Source organism: Carex rostrata, chromosome 9 (genome assembly GCF_964058835.1).
Source record: "Carex rostrata chromosome 9, lpCarRost1.2, whole genome shotgun sequence".
NCBI classification, from domain to species: domain Eukaryota; kingdom Viridiplantae; phylum Streptophyta; class Magnoliopsida; order Poales; family Cyperaceae; genus Carex; species Carex rostrata.
Genome location: NC_135926.1, coordinates 11,251,690 through 11,270,568, shown reverse-complemented (window position 1 = coordinate 11,270,568; position 18,879 = coordinate 11,251,690). Strand labels below are relative to the sequence as shown.

General features: G+C 34.9%; 2 protein-coding genes across 7 annotated transcripts; one reads left to right on the top strand and one right to left on the bottom strand.

Moving 5' to 3' along the window:
- The first annotated feature begins 972 nt into the window (after positions 1-972).
- On the top strand, positions 973-6,207 carry LOC144558936 (putative serine/threonine-protein kinase At1g54610). Of its 6 annotated transcripts, none has more exons than XM_078307808.1 (8): positions 973-1,497; positions 1,754-2,038; positions 2,420-2,737; positions 2,952-3,179; positions 3,757-3,857; positions 4,408-4,513; positions 4,915-5,238; positions 5,649-6,207. In XM_078307808.1, the coding sequence occupies exons 1-8, from the start codon at positions 1,141-1,143 to the stop codon at positions 5,934-5,936; spliced, it is 2,007 nt and encodes a 668-aa protein (XP_078163934.1). In that variant the 5' UTR covers positions 973-1,140; the 3' UTR covers positions 5,937-6,207. The 6 variants fall into 6 exon arrangements, with proteins under 6 accessions (XP_078163934.1, XP_078163935.1, XP_078163933.1 ...); XM_078307809.1 differs by having other exon boundaries at positions 974-1,497; positions 4,411-4,513; positions 4,912-5,238; XM_078307807.1 differs by having other exon boundaries at positions 974-1,497; positions 4,912-5,238.
- A 1,605-nt stretch (positions 6,208-7,812) lies between these two features.
- On the bottom strand, positions 7,813-11,415 carry LOC144558938 (serine/threonine/tyrosine-protein kinase HT1-like). The gene is made up of 4 exons (XM_078307813.1): positions 11,087-11,415; positions 9,844-10,862; positions 8,853-9,326; positions 7,813-8,394 (listed from the first exon to the last, which is right to left on the bottom strand). Exons 2-4 carry the CDS (start codon positions 10,588-10,590, stop codon positions 8,140-8,142), a joined length of 1,476 nt encoding a protein of 491 aa, XP_078163939.1. The 5' UTR covers positions 10,591-10,862; positions 11,087-11,415; the 3' UTR covers positions 7,813-8,139.
- Positions 11,416-18,879: the final 7,464 nt, after the last annotated feature.

The following is an 18,879-nucleotide window of genomic DNA, read 5'->3' as shown; positions in this document are numbered from 1 at the left end:
TTTCTATTTTTTTATTTAATTTGGTTATAAAGTAATTAAATGAATATTACGAACTTTAATATTTTTTATATTTTTATATTATTTTAATAAATATTCGATCTAATCCAGATCTGTATCTCTCTCTGTGTCCGTATCCGAAAAATTAAGAGATATAGATATAAATTTTAACACTGTCCGCTCCGCATCCGCTCACTATTCACCCTTAAATTATAAGCCATAATTTCTTTTGATTTAAAACCGACAAATCGGATCTATAACAAGCCCATATTAGAAAGCCCAGCTCAGTTTTCAACCCCTTTTTTTTCTAATAAATTTTGACCTTTCCTGTAACCTGTGACATTCGACGTTACCATCACTACTTGTTGCCTTGGTTACATTTTCGAAAGCGCAAAGCAAAATCAGTGATTGAAGAGCGGAAAGCAGGAGACATCCGCATTAATTACACTTCAACCCCCCACAATAAATTAATTATTAACCTCAGGTAATGGATAAATTTCAGTTTACATGCGGACCGTTCGATCTGCTTTGACACGAATTTTAATGAGATGAATTGACTCTGATTCTGATCGGACGGTCCACATATAAACTAACAAATTCTGTTATCTCAGAGGATACTGACTCGCATTAAATGACAAAACAGGACCAGCTCAGTTCAAAGCCAAATATGCTGTTTCCAACTCTGTGACATTATACATGTTGCTACCCACTAGAATCTATGTAAATAGAGAGAATAGAACCCGTTACAATATTAAAAGTTAACAAACTGCTACTAAATATCCTACTAACTCATGGAGTACAGTAGGAATTCAAATCACCTAAAATAACTCAAAGTTCGGGTTTACATGTTCACCGTCAGATCTGTTTTGGTACGAATATTAAAGTGACCCGGATTATGATCGAACGGTTACAATCTAAACGCAAAATTTGAGTTAATTCAGAGGATACGGACTCGTACAACAGTATTTGCAAAATTACAAAGAAACTCAAAAGACGACAAAGGTGAAGAACTGAGTCTTCACTCTGACCTATCAAGAGTTCAAGAAAAAGGAAAACAAAAGGGGAAATTAAACCTAATCTACCGATGGCGTTGCTCCGCCGTGCACCGGCAGCCCCGTGGCTTCGGTGATTCCTTGACGAGCCATGGGTTGCATTTGTGGCAAGCCTTCCCACATCAGAGACAGCCGTGAAATCACCACCTCTACCAGGGCAGTGCCACAGTCCGAGGCGTCGTCAGTGGGAGACAGGAGGGAGAAGCAACAGCTGAGCGGGTACGATGCTGAGAGAAGGAGAGAGAAGGAGAGGGAGAGGGAGAGAGCAGCGAGTTACTTGAGGCACAGTCATGGCCAGAGCCAGCGAGATACTATTGGAGCAATTTCGAAGGCGGTGCTGGGGGAGCAGGTGGCTGCGGGATGGCCGCCGTGGTTGGCAGCAGTGGCCGGAGAAGCCATTCACGGGTGGGTCCCACGCCGTGCCGATTCTTTTGAGAAGCTTGATAAGGTTTCGAATTTTGCATTTACTTTTTCTTATTTTTCTTTCTGGTTTCAAGGTTTGGCTTAACGTCTCCAAGAATTGTACTTAAGGCCCAAAATTTGATACTTTGAAATGCACATGTTGCATTCAAGAAGGTAAGACATTGGCGATTGTTAGGCAATGCTTAACTCCTAATAAAAATAGATAAATAAATAATGTCCCATATCCATTCACCCATTTTGAATGCACCAACAATTTGCTTTAACTTGTTTGGTGAACACAGATAGGGCAGGGGACGTACAGCAACGTTTACCGTGCTCGGGACCTCGATGGGAATAAAATCGTGGCATTGAAGAAGGTGCGGTTTGACAACTTGGAGCCTGAGAGTGTGCAGTTCATGGCCAGGGAAATCCTCATCTTGCGCCGTCTTGATCATCCCAACATCATTAAACTAGAAGGCCTTGTCACCTCCCGCATGTCGTGCAGCCTCTACCTTGTCTTCGAGTACATGGAGCATGATTTGGCCGGTCTTGCTTCTTTTCCTGACATCCAATTTACCGAGCCACAGGTGAGTCAGGGCTTTTTCCCTTGGTTGGTGTCTCTTTGGGTCTTTCAGGTCAAGTAGTAAGGATAATGCAATTCCGGCTAACAAGTTGAGTTTTGGCTATGTGATAGCGATACCAACCTGTCTTTACCTTAACAGCATAATTGAGTTGATTTGAACCCACAATGTTTTCGGTGCTAAATTTATGAATCAGACCTCGGGCTTTGTTGATTTGATGAACCCACACAGAGCTTAAAGTTTTTAACAAGTACATGCAAAGGTACAGTACCAGTTCATATTAGTACCAGACTTGGCAAAAAAAAATATTGTTACAATTAAGTAGGATCAGACCATCCAGCATATCTGTATTAAAAATTAATGTTATTTTGCTATTCCATGTTTCAGATAAAATGTTACATGCAGCAAATATTATGTGGTTTGGAGCACTGCCACAGCAGGGGAGTTCTTCACAGAGACATAAAGGGGTCAAACCTTCTGGTAGACAACAAAGGTGTGCTGAAGATAGCGGATTTCGGGCTGGCGAGCTTCTTTAACCCAGCACAGAAGCGCCCGTTAACTAGCCGGGTGGTCACACTATGGTACAGGCCGCCTGAGCTATTACTTGGTGCTACCAGTTATGGCGTGGCTGTTGATTTGTGGAGTACCGGGTGCATTCTCGCGGAGCTTTATGCTGGCAAACCAATAATGCCCGGAAGGACAGAGGTATGCTGCTCTCATTGTCGATGTGTAAAAGTGGCATTGTGTTTGTGTAAATTGTATTTTTGTGTGAAGAGTGTTTAACTGTTTGTACCCTGTTTATGATGTGTTTGTGTGATATGGCTTTTATGAATTTTTTATGCGTGAAAATAGCAGGTCAGATAATGCCCGTGGCAAAAGAGGTTTTATATGTTTCTTGTTTCTTATTTTGCATATCTAGGTGGAGCAATTGCATAAAATATTCAAGCTGTGCGGGTCCCCATCAGAGGAGTACTGGAGAAAATCAAAGCTACCCCATGCCACCATTTTCAAACCACAGCAACCGTACCCACGCCGTGTGGCTGAAACTTTTAAAGACTTTCCTGTACATGCATTTGCTTTAATTGATCTTCTTCTCTCCATTGAACCGGCAGACCGTGGGACTGCCAGCTCAGCTCTAAAAAGTCAGGTTTGTGTTGTGATGCCTTCTATAGTTGAAATCTTTGTAGAAATATGGAAGTGCAATTGAGATGCAAAATCAGTACCATACCATACAAATACTGTTTCGTTTGTGCACTGGTACCATATACAAGCTGTAGTTGAAATCTTTGTAGAAATCTGGAAGTGCAATTCTGGCCACTTTCTCCTTTACTGGGACTAAGTAGGGAGTAGGGATGTCATAGTGGATTTCAGTTCTGTCACTCTCTCTCTCTCTCTTTTTGAATAATTGGCAGGAGCTGCCAAATCTGTCGCTGTCTCTCTGTCTCTCTCTCTCTCTCTGTTTGTTTGTTTATTTTTTATTTGATTTTTCAATTTTGGTAAGTGTCATGTCATCAATAAATATCAAGTAAACTTAAATAATTGCATAACCCCTAAAGAAATCAATGAGCTGATCTATAATAGCATGACCTGGTGGTACGGCACCTGCACATCTGAAACCAAGGTCTACCTACATTTAGCATGTTTGTTCAGTATGTGAAGTTTCTGTTTCTGTCAATGCATATTTCACATGATAATTAATTATAGTTGCTCATATTTTATTACAGTATTTTATGACAAAGCCGTATGCCTGTGATCCATCAAGCTTGCCAAAATACCCCCCTAGTAAAGAATTCGATGCAAAAAGAAGAGATGAGGACTCCAGAAGGTATTAGCTTTAAATGGTTTACTATTTCACGTCTTCAAAATCCAATTTTTATTTTTGTCCCTGACACTCTAAATTCCGATGTTGGTTTAATGGTTTCATACGATGTCCTGTTTGGATGTAAAGGAAAAGACTATCAAAAGTAATTTCGCATTAAAAAAAGCAGCCAAGCAAGTTAGATTATTTTTCTCCGAATTATTATTTTCCTAAGTGAAGGTTCTTTACCCTAGGGATTCATACACATTCCTATGTTCCAAGCAGACCCCAAGTTTCTGTGGAATCCCTATAGAATTCAAATTGAGAAAACTGGGAAATGTTGGTTTGGATTATGGTTAGTCTCGTGTTGTAATCAGTTAGAACGATTAAATACTGATGGGGTATTAGTTGGAATTCTAAATTACTTGGCTTCTTATTTGCACAATAATCTGAAGGTCCCGGTACGTAAAATTGAATCCATATTATAATTATGTACATCTTTCAAATCATATTTTTTAGAGATGTTCTAAATTTTGTCGGTGCATTTAATAGCTGTATCCATTTTTGTCTGAATCAGTAGGAAAGGCAGCACAGTGATTAAAATACAACCAGAAAAACAACAAAGAGAGTCAAGGGCCATTCCTGCACCAGAAGCCAATGCTGAGTTAGCCTCTTCAATGCTGGTAATGGAGGGTCTGATGATTATATGCAGACTTTTTGTGTGGTATTCTCTGTAGCCCACTTTCTTGAAACTGTTCTTGTGTGGCACCACCTCTTTGAATTTCAACAGTTCACACAGGATGAATTTACCAGGCTTATTTTTAGTTTGGTTACCTCCTCCAAGAAACTTTATCAATAAATTTAGTATTTTAATGGGATGTATGATTTTCATTTGTGTAATCTATTAGCTGGGAGTTGGTTGAGTTTCAAGCCAAATCATTTCACTGCCAGAATTAGATGATGTTATACCAGTCCAGTCAAGTACTATTAATTTGCTGCTGCTGCAAATGTTAGCATATGAGCCAAAGACAAACCCATGTCTCATGCAATCTCTCTCTCTCTCTCTCTCTAACTAATTAAGCAGCGAAAGCAGGCTCAAGGAGGTTCAAAAAGCCGAAGTGAGATGTTTAACTCGCACACAGAAGAATCCGGTTCAGGCTTCCGTATTGAGCCCAGACCTGCTCACATACCTGATAATATGCAACAACATCCACATTTCTTCTCCAAAGCCGACACTCGCACATTCCATTCAGGTCCTTTGGTCAACCCGATTGTCCAGTCCTCTGCTGACAAACGAGACCCTCCACATGAGATGGTTGCACATGCAAGGAGGTCATCAGAGACAGGAAGAAACTACGAGGAAGAAGCCAAGGATCAGGTGGATGCCCATATTGATGCAACTGTTCTGGTACAATTTACATTTTCGATCCTTTAACCTTGTGCTTGTGTGTCTACTTTCTGAACCAAGATAATGGTCTTTTTGTATCCAACTAGCCTGAACAGGCATCAAACTAAAATTGGAAAATGCTTACCTGGCGTACAGATAATCAATGAAGCTATTATAATATGGAGTGAGGTTATGGTACTATGCATAGGTATACTACGTGCAAAGGCTATGGTACTATGTTAGCTGAGGGAAAGGCTTATTTTTAGTTTATGGTTAGATTGGATCAGAAAAGCTGAAAAAGTTTGGGGGGGGGGGGGGGGGGGGTGTAAGAGATAAAAATGTTTGTTAAGAGCAACAAAGGTATTTTGAGCTTCTTGGCTATGTATAATTTTGGTAAATGGTGACACTAATCATTGTAAATTCTATTTCAGGGATATGCGGGAAACAAAATTCACTACTCGGGTCCGCTGATTCATGCCTCAGGAAATGTAGACCAGATGCTGAAGAACCATGACCGTCAGATCCAAGAAGTATTCAGACGGTCCCGTGGCGGCAAGTCTAGAGCTAAAAAATTACATGGAGATGGGCTCCACCGCCACTTTGGGTACAAACCGGGTGAGCGTAGTGATGCCCCGCCTGTGTTCCCTTCAAGCCGTGGTACATCCATACCCTCTCTATTTTCCCACCGGTCCTTTGGCTCAACTCGTGGCCTTGGATAGTAGAATTTTTGTAATTTTTTTTTTAATTGGTGAGTTAGTGCTGGGGTTAGTTTGTAAGCAAGTTGGGATTGGCGGATGTGTATAGAGGTTTTTTCGGTGTGTTTATTTCAGGTAGTAAGGATGAAAATATGATTCGTTTATTACTTGGCAAGCTCGTGTTCTTACTACTTTTAAGTGGTCAAGTAAGAGACTTTTAATGTTATTAGTTGCGGTGTTAATTTGTCAATGTTAATATGTTCTTTCTATAAATGATGTATTCAAGTTGTAGTTTCATCTGTATCGTCCTTATTAGATAAATTTAACAAATAATAAATGAATAACGGATAATTCATGAATAAGTTGATGGCTTATATATTATAATAGCAATATAGCAAATAAATATACCACTTTAATCACATCATGTACATAAAAGCACAAAATATAAAAAATGTAATTATTGTTTGCATTATTTAAAAAAATATATATTGCTAATTAAATAAATTTATATAAAATATATTATATAAGTCAATCTCAACGTAATAATGTTATATATAATTAAAAGAGGAGGTTTCAAATGTCTCTACTATGTCTCTATTTTTAAAAACTTTAATAATTTAAAATTTAAAATTTAAAACTTAAAAGTTAAAATAAAATAGTTGAATATGTTCTACATCGTTTTATCTATGCACATGTAAAAAATTATGACATTTCAATTTTATTTTGGTTGTCATCAAGAACTTGTAAAAAACGTACTAATGTAGATAATTTCTAAATGTTGATTTTTCAACTTATTGATTCACATAAAAACAAAATTGAAATATGATAATTTTTTATGAGTACATAGAGAAAATAACATAGATCAAATCTAACGGTTTTATTTTGACATTTGAGTTTTAAATTTTGAGTTATTAAAGTTTTAAAAAATAGAGGCATTTGAACCCTCATCTAATTAAAAAAGATATCATGTCCATTCCTTATCTTATCTGTACACATACCCAATAATCTAATTAAAAAAAAAAATCTTACCCCCATATGTGCCTTATTGAATATGATACTGGTCAAGTAAATGGTTAAAAGGGTATCATTGGCACACCTACATTTAATATTTATAAAAGATATTCATCTGAATTTTGAACCCATGACTTTTTACTTAGGAGTGTTGTATTTTGCCTTTAAGATTCACCATTTTATTAAGATGTAATAGATCTAATTACACGTGATTCGTTGAGTTGAGTTGCTGCCATTCAAAAAGAAAGTCACCTACTAAATTTTCTAAAGGAGAGACAAATAGAATTAGGGAAATTTTCAATATATCTTAAAGTAATATTTTCCATGTCATCTATCTTACCAAAAACTAACTGTTTTTCCATTACCTATAATTGTTTATCCCTGATTCTATAACCTCCAAAAAGTTACAAAAAAAAAATAGCTGTAATAAGGTTTTATTAATTTCTTAACAAGGGATCTTTAAATGATAAGCCATTTTACTTAAAAGGTTTATATATAACTTTTAAATCAAGCATCCCTAATTCTTCTTGAGTTTTGCTTTTACAAACAATTCTTCAACAATATACTAATGAATATTTTTCTGTATATTATTGCCTCAAAATTAGAAGGATCTTCTTCTAAACTAGTCAATTATATTTCTTACCTTAGCACTTCAACAAACATTATGTAAAGAATTTTCTTCTAAACTTATCAATTCTATTTCTTACGTTAATTAAAGTATTAAAGTATCATCTATAAAGTGCAAATTAAGTATTATCATTATAATTAACACATGCTGTACTCGTAATATGTTTTGTATCCAAATAATCAATCTCTATCTAAAACCTCTACCAGATAATACTTTAATTAAAAAAACCCAATTTACTATAATAAAAGCTTTCTCAAAATCAATAATGAAAAACACTCCTTTTACTATATTTATTTTGACATGGAGAGAGTATTCAATATCATTTTCAGAATAATAATACCAGCAAGAGTATATTATCAAAACTACATCAATCATGTTCAAAATTGAATACTTAAATCTTTGATAAGATGCGATAAAAGAAAGCCACTACACACATTGCAGCACCGGTTCCCTGTTTAAAAATTGCCACCATTAAACTAATCTGGAAAAAAACACCACCACTACATGAAACTAAGCTGACAAAAGCATAGCTGGAAAAAAGAAGAAGTAATAAATGATAACCAATATCCTCCACAATTGAGTCTTTAATCAGCTCGAGCTCGCCAAATTGGAAGAGGGTGTCAGCTTCTTGATCAATTTGAAAAGCCATTTCTTCTGATCCTGGCATGTCACATGCTTGACCGAGTCGAGGGAACCCGTTTCAGCCAGAGCCAACTGAAACTGTTCAAGAACCTTCACAATTTGCCAGAACTCAGGCCTTTTATCAGGTCGTAAGGCCCAGCATTGTTCGATCAGGGCCCGCAATGCTGCAGGGCAATCAGGAGGGACCAGTGGCCTCAGGTTCTGAGGAAAAAGAAAAATAAGCATCAATAAATGAATGAATAAGAGATAACAATGTATCCCAATAACTCTATGCCCCTACCTTGTTGAAGGAAAGGCTCAAACTCTTCTTCATTTGTTTACAGTCAGTACAGAAAGTTATACACACAATACAGACAGTAGTTTCTGTTTCCAAAGTTCACATTTGTAAAACCATAAATAAGTACTCCAAAGAAAGGGAAAAAAGAAAACTCATATACTCTCCCAACTTCAAACACCATTGTTGGAACATTTGGTTCCTATATTGTGCTACTAAGAAATTGGGAACCATCAATATTTTTCTGGAACGACCAATGCTAATCCCCATCCCCCCCCCCCCCCCCCCAAAAAAAAAAATGGCAAATATAAATCACAAAACAAATAGATTCACATAAAGAATTTTGATAGGTGTGCATAAACACCGCACTGAATTTTCAATGTACCTTGTCAACAACAGCAAAAGCAGCCTGGATTGGTGTCATTTCCTCAAAAGGCATCCGCCCTGAGATCATCTCCCAAAGAAGCAAACCAAAACTGTAGACATCGACCTTCCTGCTGTACGGGCGGTGTCGTACCATCTCGGGTGCCATCCAGCGGTATGTGCCAGAGTCCTCCTCACCAACCTCCTCGCACAACCTCTCCTTGCATGAGATGCCAAAGTCGGCTATCTTGACATTCATACCGGCAGGGTCAACACTGCAGTCAAGGAGGATGTTATCTGGCTTCAGGTCACGGTGCACCACCCCTTGTGAGTGGATGTACTCCATCCCACGTGCTACACCGAGAGCGATCAAGACCAGTTCTGGGAGGGGGAGTGATGCATGGTTTTGCTTGTGAAGGAAGCTGCGTAGGGACCCACCTGGCAGGAACTCTGTAATTATGAAGAAGACAGGAGGGGCCTTGGTTGCACCGACCAACTGTTCATATTTTACGTGTGAAGAGAGTAAGAAAAATTGTACTTTGGTTAGCTTAAGTAATTGCTAACTGTTCTTTTCTCTCCTTGTTTGGAGTCTTTGTCTGATAGCTGCTTAATTGATAGTTCAGTTTATAGATGCATGTGAAGATGAGGCCAAAAAAAACACTCTAAAAAGTAGTTCCACGATTGATATTTTCCATCTCAAATTCTCAATACTGGGTTAGTACTATGCTAAATTAAAAATACTTGACCAAAGTAATTGGAATTGAGGTGACACAGTTATCGCACCTAAACTAAACCAGCATAGATCCCTTCTTTGATTCTTCCACATTTAATTGGAGAACTGATGGTAAAGCCTTTGAAACAAAATTTCTCAATTAAAATTAATGTAGGCTGAACTAACAAACCATAGGAATGAAGTGGTCTAAGTGAACTGGTAGTCATTAAAAGCTTGATTATGCAATTAGTTAGCTGAGGCTTTTAAGCTTAGAATCAGAGAGAATCACTATGACATGTACCTTAATAACATTGCTGTGGCACAGATGTGAGAGACATGCAACTTCCCTGTCATACTGCTTCTCCAGCATGGTAGACATCTCACCATTTTCGTCATCGTCAGACTGCGGACCTCGAATGATTTTCACAGCCACTTTCTCCTCTTTGTAGATCCCACGGAACAACCGGCTATGGGCTCCGCTTGCAAACTTTTCCCCGAAATACAGCCTTGACATGTCCACCGACCCATCAAACTCATTGCGTGTCTCCAGTGCACTCACCCGGCTCACGCCATGGTCAAAGTACTTCTTCGACCAGCGGCTCTCCTTCTTCAGCATTGGGGGTGACTTCACTGTTCTGTCTCCTATTCTCTCTCTGGGAGGTGGGGTCACAAACCGCCTTTTGGAAGTCTCCTTTGCCTCTCTAAACACGTCAGAGATATCTGTTGTTGGCATTGGGGAGATAGGTCTAAACTTGAATGCCGAACCTTTTTTTGTTGTCTTGGAATTTGCATCTGTTTGCACCTCATCAGTACAATCTCTACATGAGTTCAAGTTCGACATGCTAGTGCTTTGTCTGTCAGTATCAGAGACCTTTTGTTTGGAGGTCTTGCCACGAATGACCGGCATTGAAACGGAGGGGAGACTCGAGTTTAGGTCCTGGTATTTGGAAGCAGTAATGGTTATTTGTGAAGGAAGCATCCGGTGGTAAACTGCTGTAGAGTACCGGGTGCGTCTTAGCCAAGAGGTATTGTCATCAAGTAGGTCCATTAGATTATCTATCTCTCCAACCTTTCTCAAATTAGATGAGAAAGGGAAAGAGGGGTTAAGAGAAGGATCAATGGGGAAAGGTGTCTGAAGAAAGAGAGAAGAGGCTTTCTTGAAGAGAAATCTGAGCCATCACTATCTGGAACAGAATTTAATCTTTTTTCTTTTTTCCTTATCAAACACAGTTGCTTGCTTGCTACATCAAACCAAACAGGAACCCAACTGGGAGGAGGAGGAGAAAGATTCTACACCTCCAAATTGGGTTTTCAGGGATTCTACAAGATAAAAAAAAAAAAAATTAACAATCAAACAGAGTAAAATAGAACAAATCCATCTCAAATAATGGCAAGAAGAAATCGATCCTACCTAGAATCAACAAAGACAATAATTTCCATCAAAAACAACAAGAAGAGTTGGTCTTTGACACCACGATCAACAAAAACTATAAAAAAATCACATAAATTCCACCAAAAGATAAGGATTGGAAAGAAATACTCACAGCGCAGAAACCATAGTTGTGCTGAATCAATGCTACAAAGATCGTACGATGATTGCATGCGCTGTCATTAACCCTTCTCCCCCCAAGTGCAAGAAAATCAGAAGAGAAGAGGAGAGGAAGAAAGGGGAACTCCCTTCTTCCCTTCGAAATGAATCCCCTCTTTCTCTTTTATCAATCAACAAATTTCTCTCTATCTCAATGCCTTCTCCATATATATATACCCTCTCTTTCTTTCTCTCGACCAATTTGAGATCGTTCCCGAAATGGAGAAGAGCTTTTTTAAGGTTACAATTTCCTTTCCTATTTGATGATTTCTCCTGCCCCTGCGTAGATTTTGTTCAACAATCTGCTATTATTAGCTTCTGTGCCGCTGCTATTCTCATCTCCAGTTCTTTTTACTGGACGTGTCCATTATAATAACCTAACTCTCGGAGACTTTTGTTTTTCCCGAAGACTTTGATCTGTTAAGCCACTAATTTTTAATAAAAAAAACTAAAATTTAAACAGTATTTTATTTGAATATTTAAATAGACTATATATACTAATATCAGCCGCATTTACTATTACAATTATTAAGATCTATTGTAACTTGTAAGTAAAAAGCTTTCAATAAAATAAGTAATAGCAAAATCTTTTTTTTTGTTACAAGAGAAACGTAATATCAGGACGGTATGCGCTCGTCGGACGGACATGGTACTATCAAGCGAATAATTGAAAATAATCAGGAATAATCAACTGACTAGTTGGAAAAATCCGTAACATTTTGATCGCCGTCAACGTCCAATCAGTCTAAATGACTGTTTTTAACAACACTAATATTAGGTATTTTATTCTAATTATGCAATCAGTCATAATTATTGGAATATGTAAGCTAAAAAAAGTAGCATTTCTAATATTATTTCAAGTATTTATGGTAGTTTAAATTGTAAGTCAAAATATATATTGATGTGTGTAGAAAAATTTACGAGTTAATAAAATCAACATTTAATATTTAAGTAATTTGTAATTTATATTACCTATCAAAATTTCAAATAATTTATGCATTATTCTGATTGGACATTAATTTTTTGTCAAGAGGTAATGACTTGACCCAGTGTTTTGCTGAAAAACTGGAAGCCTGTTAGTAGTTAGTAAAATGGAGAAAAGGTAACAGCTGCAAGTACTTTCCGTTAGAATGCGTCCAAGGGCGAGATTGCTACATGGTGCAGGAGCATCACATCACATCACAAAATTCTCTTCTTTTTTTTCTTCTTTTTTTTTTGTCTTGCCTTTCTGTTTTCTATTATGTCATTTTTAGCCGAAATTTTTATTTATATCATATTAAAAACAAAAAAAAACAAAAAAAACCAAAAAAAACCAAAACATCCTAAATTCTGGTAATTTCTATTTTCCAAAAATCTAAATATATTTAATAGTGCAGTGCATTTTTAGTTTTTAGAGAGGCCTCCAAATCAATCTGCTGTTTTTCAAGAATGGGCCCACCAAACCATTCTACGGCCTGGTATTTTTCAAAATCTCCACAAATCATATTTTTTTTTTTCAATATGGTATAAATAAAAATTTCGGTATTTGACTGAAAATTGCTTGAGAAAAATTCAACATTTAAATTTATTAGTGGGGATACCGCATGCGTATGCAAGTGGGCATTTCGCTATTATACATACACATAGAATATTATTTCTAATACATTTCGTGTGGTTTTCATTTTAATTAGTTTAGGAATATCCTAATTAGAATAAAAAGAAATACAACCGGTTCAAAAATAATGGTTTTTGATACTTCATTCTTAAATATTTAAATTACATAAATTTAATTATTGTACTATTCATATGTTCAATAACATAAGTTATAAAAATTATTTTTGTTTTCAGATTTATTTATGTTTTATTTTGGCAAATACACATTTAATAATTTGCCGTTTTTAATAAATATTATATAAAAATGATATTATTGCATCCTTATTTATATTACTTTAAACATTATATACTTGTCAATGCTACATAGCTTACTTACATTGAATGGATCGGTTCGTTATGAATTTTTCCACAATAATTTTAATTTCGCTTATTCTTTAAAAAAAATTTGTAATATTTTCTTTCTTTTAAATAGTCATCGAGGTAAATGATGATTACTATTGATGCAAAAGAGAACTCATATTTCAGCCTAAATTGTCTCAATTTTTTTTTAAATTTTGGGCAGTGTTTGTATATGACATGATAAAAATATTAATATTCTAATAAATATTATAAAAAAAAATAATACCCATGAACATCTATATTTATATTGGTCCACAACTCCAGATATCTATCAATGCTACATAGATTTCTATTTTTTTAATTTAATGGAATTTATCATAAATTATCATAGATTTGAGCATCTTTATGTGATTTTGTTATCTGATTTTCAACAAATCTTGATTTGGATTTTTTTTTTAAAATAGAATCAAATTTAAATATTTTAACGAAACAAACAAGTTAAATTTGATTTTTATGGATCAGTGGTGGCAGTTTATTATGTTTACTATGCATGCAGTGGAGCAAATGTTTTTTTGCCTTCATCGATTCAGAATTAGTGGAGCTGTTTTTTATAAAAATAAAATTCAATGTACTGTTTCTTAGAAATATTTAAATTTAGTTCTATTTTAAAAGAAAAAAAATCCTCCATTTGTGTATATTTAGGATTCTGTATCTGGTTGGAAAATATTAATTAATAAAGTCTAAACCCTTGATATTAAACAAATGCAACAACGGAATCTTACATGACGTGTTGCACCAGGACCAATTAATAAATGCATCATCCAAAACGGCGGTGGTGGGACCCACTAATTCCTAAAGTCAAATGTACGATTATAGATGGTGGGAATTGCAAAATGGTCCCCGGCCTTTTCAAAACACTAAACTCTATGCACATGGTCTACAGTAGAACACTCCTCCTTTCTCTTCGTGGGTCCTACTTGCATATGGCTTGAGAAAATCGGTGTAATGCTACATGTGTTAACAGGGAAAGTACAGACTTAGGTTCGGAATTTAGTTTATTTCGTGTCGTTCTGTGAGTTGAAATAAGAATTGCGAAATGGATCGTATTTTCACGCAAGTGAAGGAAGTGATTGAAAATTTGAGATGGATCGTATTCACATTGTCGTTGGATTCGATATCCAAATTTAATTATTTAAATAATCAGTTAGTTTTAAAATTTAATATAAAGGGTTCAAATATTGTCCCCATAATTATTTTGAGAATCTAGTTGTGCAGGATCTAGAATTTTCATTAAAGATGGTAACAACATAACGAATCGAATTTGAATAGTTAATTGGATTCAAATCCATTAGCTAATATAATCATACCAAAAGTTAAGTGGAGGCAAATATAATTTCATAAGAAGGCAAAATCGGTCTGAACATGTAAATTTGTATAAAATTTTAAAATTCAGGGAGGGGCAATTGATCCCCCTGAATTAGGCGGTGTTCGTCTCTGCAGTGGTGAGTGCCAGACTGCCAGTAAAACAAATGTAGTTATTTTTTTTAGGTTCTATTATATATATATATATATATATATATATATATATATATTTGGTATTAAAAAAAAATCAAGTATATATACTATTATACTGTCATAATATGATAAAATTTAATGGATCCTCTTTCCAAACTCTTCATATTTTTTTTAAGAAGAATGATTTATTTAGAAATATATTTTTTAATATTTTATTGCTTCCTTAAAATAATACGATCAATAATACGATAAATTTTTTAATAAATGACTTTTGAGTATTGAATGATTTGTATTGAAGTTATGATAGATATCATACCGGAGAGATTTCTGAACCTTTTAAAAAAATATATAATCAAAGTCTACCACTAAGTCAAACGGAGAAATTATATTATAATTAAAGTGTACCTAATAGTTGATTCAAACTTTTGTTCGTATATTATACAAAAAAAAATAATTGTTGGGTGATCTGATTTATGATAGATCACTTGTCTTTATGGCTATATTGACTAGGTACGTAAAATACAGTTTTTTTTTTATGAAAAATAGGGATCAAAATCCCTATTTACTTTATTAATGAATTGTATGTAAAACATGTTTTAGGTTTCGAATTGAAACCTAATTTAAAGGTGAAATAAAAGTTCAATAGACTTGCACTTTTTACAATTTGAAAAAGAAAGCAAAAAAGGCTAAAGAGATGAAATGAATTTATAAAACTCTTCTGCTAACACCTCCTTGTGTCAGCTAATTGATGTTTGGATGCATATAACTCCACATATCTTCCACCTCTTCCAATAATTTGCTGATTGACTTGTATTCTTCTCTAAAAATTCTTGAGCATCTTTCTCTCCACGCTATAAATATCGTCATTGCCAGAATTTGTTTTGTTTTACTATCTACCTCCTTTCCCAGCAACCATCTTTGAGCTTCTTGTTGGTTAAAAACTGACAACCAATCTCTATTAGGTAAGTGGAATATGTCAACCACTGCTTTATAAAGTTGAATTGTAAAAGAACACTCTGAGAACAAGTGTTTTACATTCTCCCCTGCTGCTCTACACAAGAACACATGCTTGGTAGGTTCCATCCTTTCTTCATCAAGTTATCGGCTGTCAAGATTTTATTATAGAACACCAACCAAAAGAAGACTTTTAGGCTTGAAGGTATTTTGAATTTTCAAATTCTGTGGACTTGAGATTGAATTCTCGGCTGATCTTTCATACCCACATATGCTGATTTCACACTTAATGTTTTTGAGGTCTCTTTCTGCCATAAAGCGCTATCCTTGTCTCCTGTCAGAGGTTGCATTTAGTTCATTATTTCATTCAGTCTATTCCATTGTGATCTCCCTTGAACTATGGATTGTATTGATGGTATATTTGATATCAAATCAGAAATATTCTGCATCTGATAAACTTGCTGTACAGTGATGTCTTGATCTTTAGCTTCATTGTATATGATCGGCACTTCGTATTTTAAAATCCCATGTCCCCAATTGTGTAACCAGAACTTTGTATTCTCTCCATTTCCTAACACTCTGAGCATGCAACATTCACAAAAAGTTATTATGTTGTTGAGGATTTGTTTAAAAAATTTACTTTCCTAGTTGACTCTATATGGACAATTACTGTGTAGAGAATAGAGGAGTGTTTTCCAGGTCCTTCCTTCCAGTTTACACCAGTACCAGTACCATTTTGCCAATAGTGCCTCATTAAATATCTGAATATCTATTATCCCCAATCCACCAAATTTTTTTGGTTTGCACACCATCTCCCAATTCGCAAGTGAAATTCCTTTTCTACTCTCACTATTGTTCTTCCACAAGAAATTCCTTCTTGTTTTGTCAATTTCATGAATAACCCAAATAGGCAACTTAAAAACTGACATGAAATGGGTGGGGATTGCTTATAGAACAACATTGATTAGAACAATCCTTCCTGCAATTGAAAGTTGCTTTGACACCCACCCTTCTAATCTTCTGTTTGTCTTTTGTAGGAGGGTTAGATATGCAGATTTTGGTAATTTTTTGTCAGATAAAGGTAAACCAAGATAGTTAGAAGGATAGGAGCCTCTTTTACAACCAAGGATATGCACCAGATGTTGATTGTCTACCCCTGTAGCATTTTGTAAAATTAATTCAGACTTTTCCATATTGATACTCAAGCCTGATATTTCTTTGAAGACAGAGAAGACTATTTTCATAGTTTGCATCTGATTAGTCTCTGGTTTGATAAAGAACAATGAGTCAGATCTCATATTTTTGAATGGTAATCTCCAAGTTCCATTTTCCACCAATTTTGCTATCCATCTTGGTAAGAAGTCCATTGCCAAAATGAATAATAATGGCAATAATGGATCTTCCTGTCTTACCCCTCTTCTTAATTGTATCTTTTTTCCTAAAAGACCTTCAATTATTATCTGAGCTGAGCCTTGCAACACACAATATGTATATTACTAAAATATATACGTACAATCTTTTATAAATACTATCATATAGTTTGTTTAATCAAAGTGTTCGGAGTAGGTCCGATGTCCATCCGACCTACTTTGGTTCAATGGGTGTAGTGACCATCCAATTGCATCAAGATTCGTGTGCTCTGTATTAAAATCCGTGCATGCATGTATCAATTTCCATGCGCACAGATGTTAATGTTAATCGTACAGTGTTAGAGTTAATTGAACCTTAAAGTAGGTCCCATGTCCATCGAACCTACTCTTATCTCTTAATCATGTAGCACTATCAGGTTAAATGGAGGTTTCTAGAGGATCACAAAAAGCTCTTAGCTCATGATTCGATTGAGTCGATTTGAAAAAAAATTCTGCTTGAAACGAATCAAACTCAGTTCAGATTGAAATTGGTTTGAATCGAACTTGAACAGAATCTGACTCGGTTCAAAACTCTTATTTTTAGTTCTAAACTTTGCTTCAATTTCGAACTAGTTCGGTTCGAAACTGATTCGAATCGCACCGAATCAAACTTAAACTCTTCTTTTCATTTTGAAATCCCGCTTCAATTTCAAACCAGTCCGATTCGATTGGTTTGAACTCAAACTCCAACTAAATTAAGTTCGATTCGATTTAATTCATTTGCAGCCCTAGATGTTTGTACTATCGGAGTTCTTTTAGCAAGTATTATTCAAAATTACTTATATTGACCAACCAAATTTATCAGAGAGTTTTCTAGAAATTATTTTTCTGTTGTGTTGACGAAATTACAGGAACATATCAATTGCACATAAAAAAGATCTATAAAAGTTTAAATCGTTTGATACAAGACTAAATGCATGAAGAAATGAATAGATTGTGTAAATTATAAGTTTTTAAATAGCGATTATAGCGACATAGTGGGGAGACCAAAAAAAAAGACTATTGCAAATAATGTAGCTATAGCAAAAGCATAGCGTTTTTTTTTTTCCTTTTCAAATTTTATATTCTATATTTATACTAATTATCAACATAATCAATATTGAAAAATCAATATTTTTATCAATTATGCAAATAAGAAGAAAAAAAAAGATCTAAAAAGTAACATTATTTAATAGTTCATACTTCATAGTATTACATATTATAATAGAGCAATTAATTTTATAAGGTAAATGAAGTCAGTATACATATTTAAACATTTTATATATTATAATAATAATTAATATTAGCTTTTAATTGAAACAAACGATAATAATTTTACAAATGGATACTATACGAAGAGCAATCAAAAGGAAGAATTAATATTTGAATATTCCTCGATATAGAATGAGATAATAAATCACAATTAAAAACATAAGCACATAGTTTGGTTTAGCATACTTATCGTAGAAGACCATGCAGCATTAGAAATAGGAATAGAAGTACAAAAGCCCATATAAATTGCAAAAAAAAAGACCATGTAGCACAACGGTAGCAATAGCGCGTTGCGCATAGCGGTAATAGCAGTCAGCTATTACAGTTACAGCGGTCGTAGCTGAATTAGCGCACTTTTATCTCATAACTTAGCGTTTATGGTCCGGAAAAGCTATAGCTAGCTATTTAGAACACTGGTAAATTGTAATAAAGAAACTCAGTGTTAGGATTAAAATTTGCATGAAGATTTTTTGTGGATGTTAAAATAATTGGATGATTTGATCTTTATTTTTTTTTTCTTTTGTAAGTTATCTAGTATGTAGCCAGCTAACAATATATTAATATAAAAAAAGAGTTATTTACAACTCAATAATAAAAATAGTGTAATTATTTTTTTAATTTTTACTTTGTATTATAAATACTTGACAATTAATTTACAAAAAAAAATATTTGCGCATCACTAGTACGG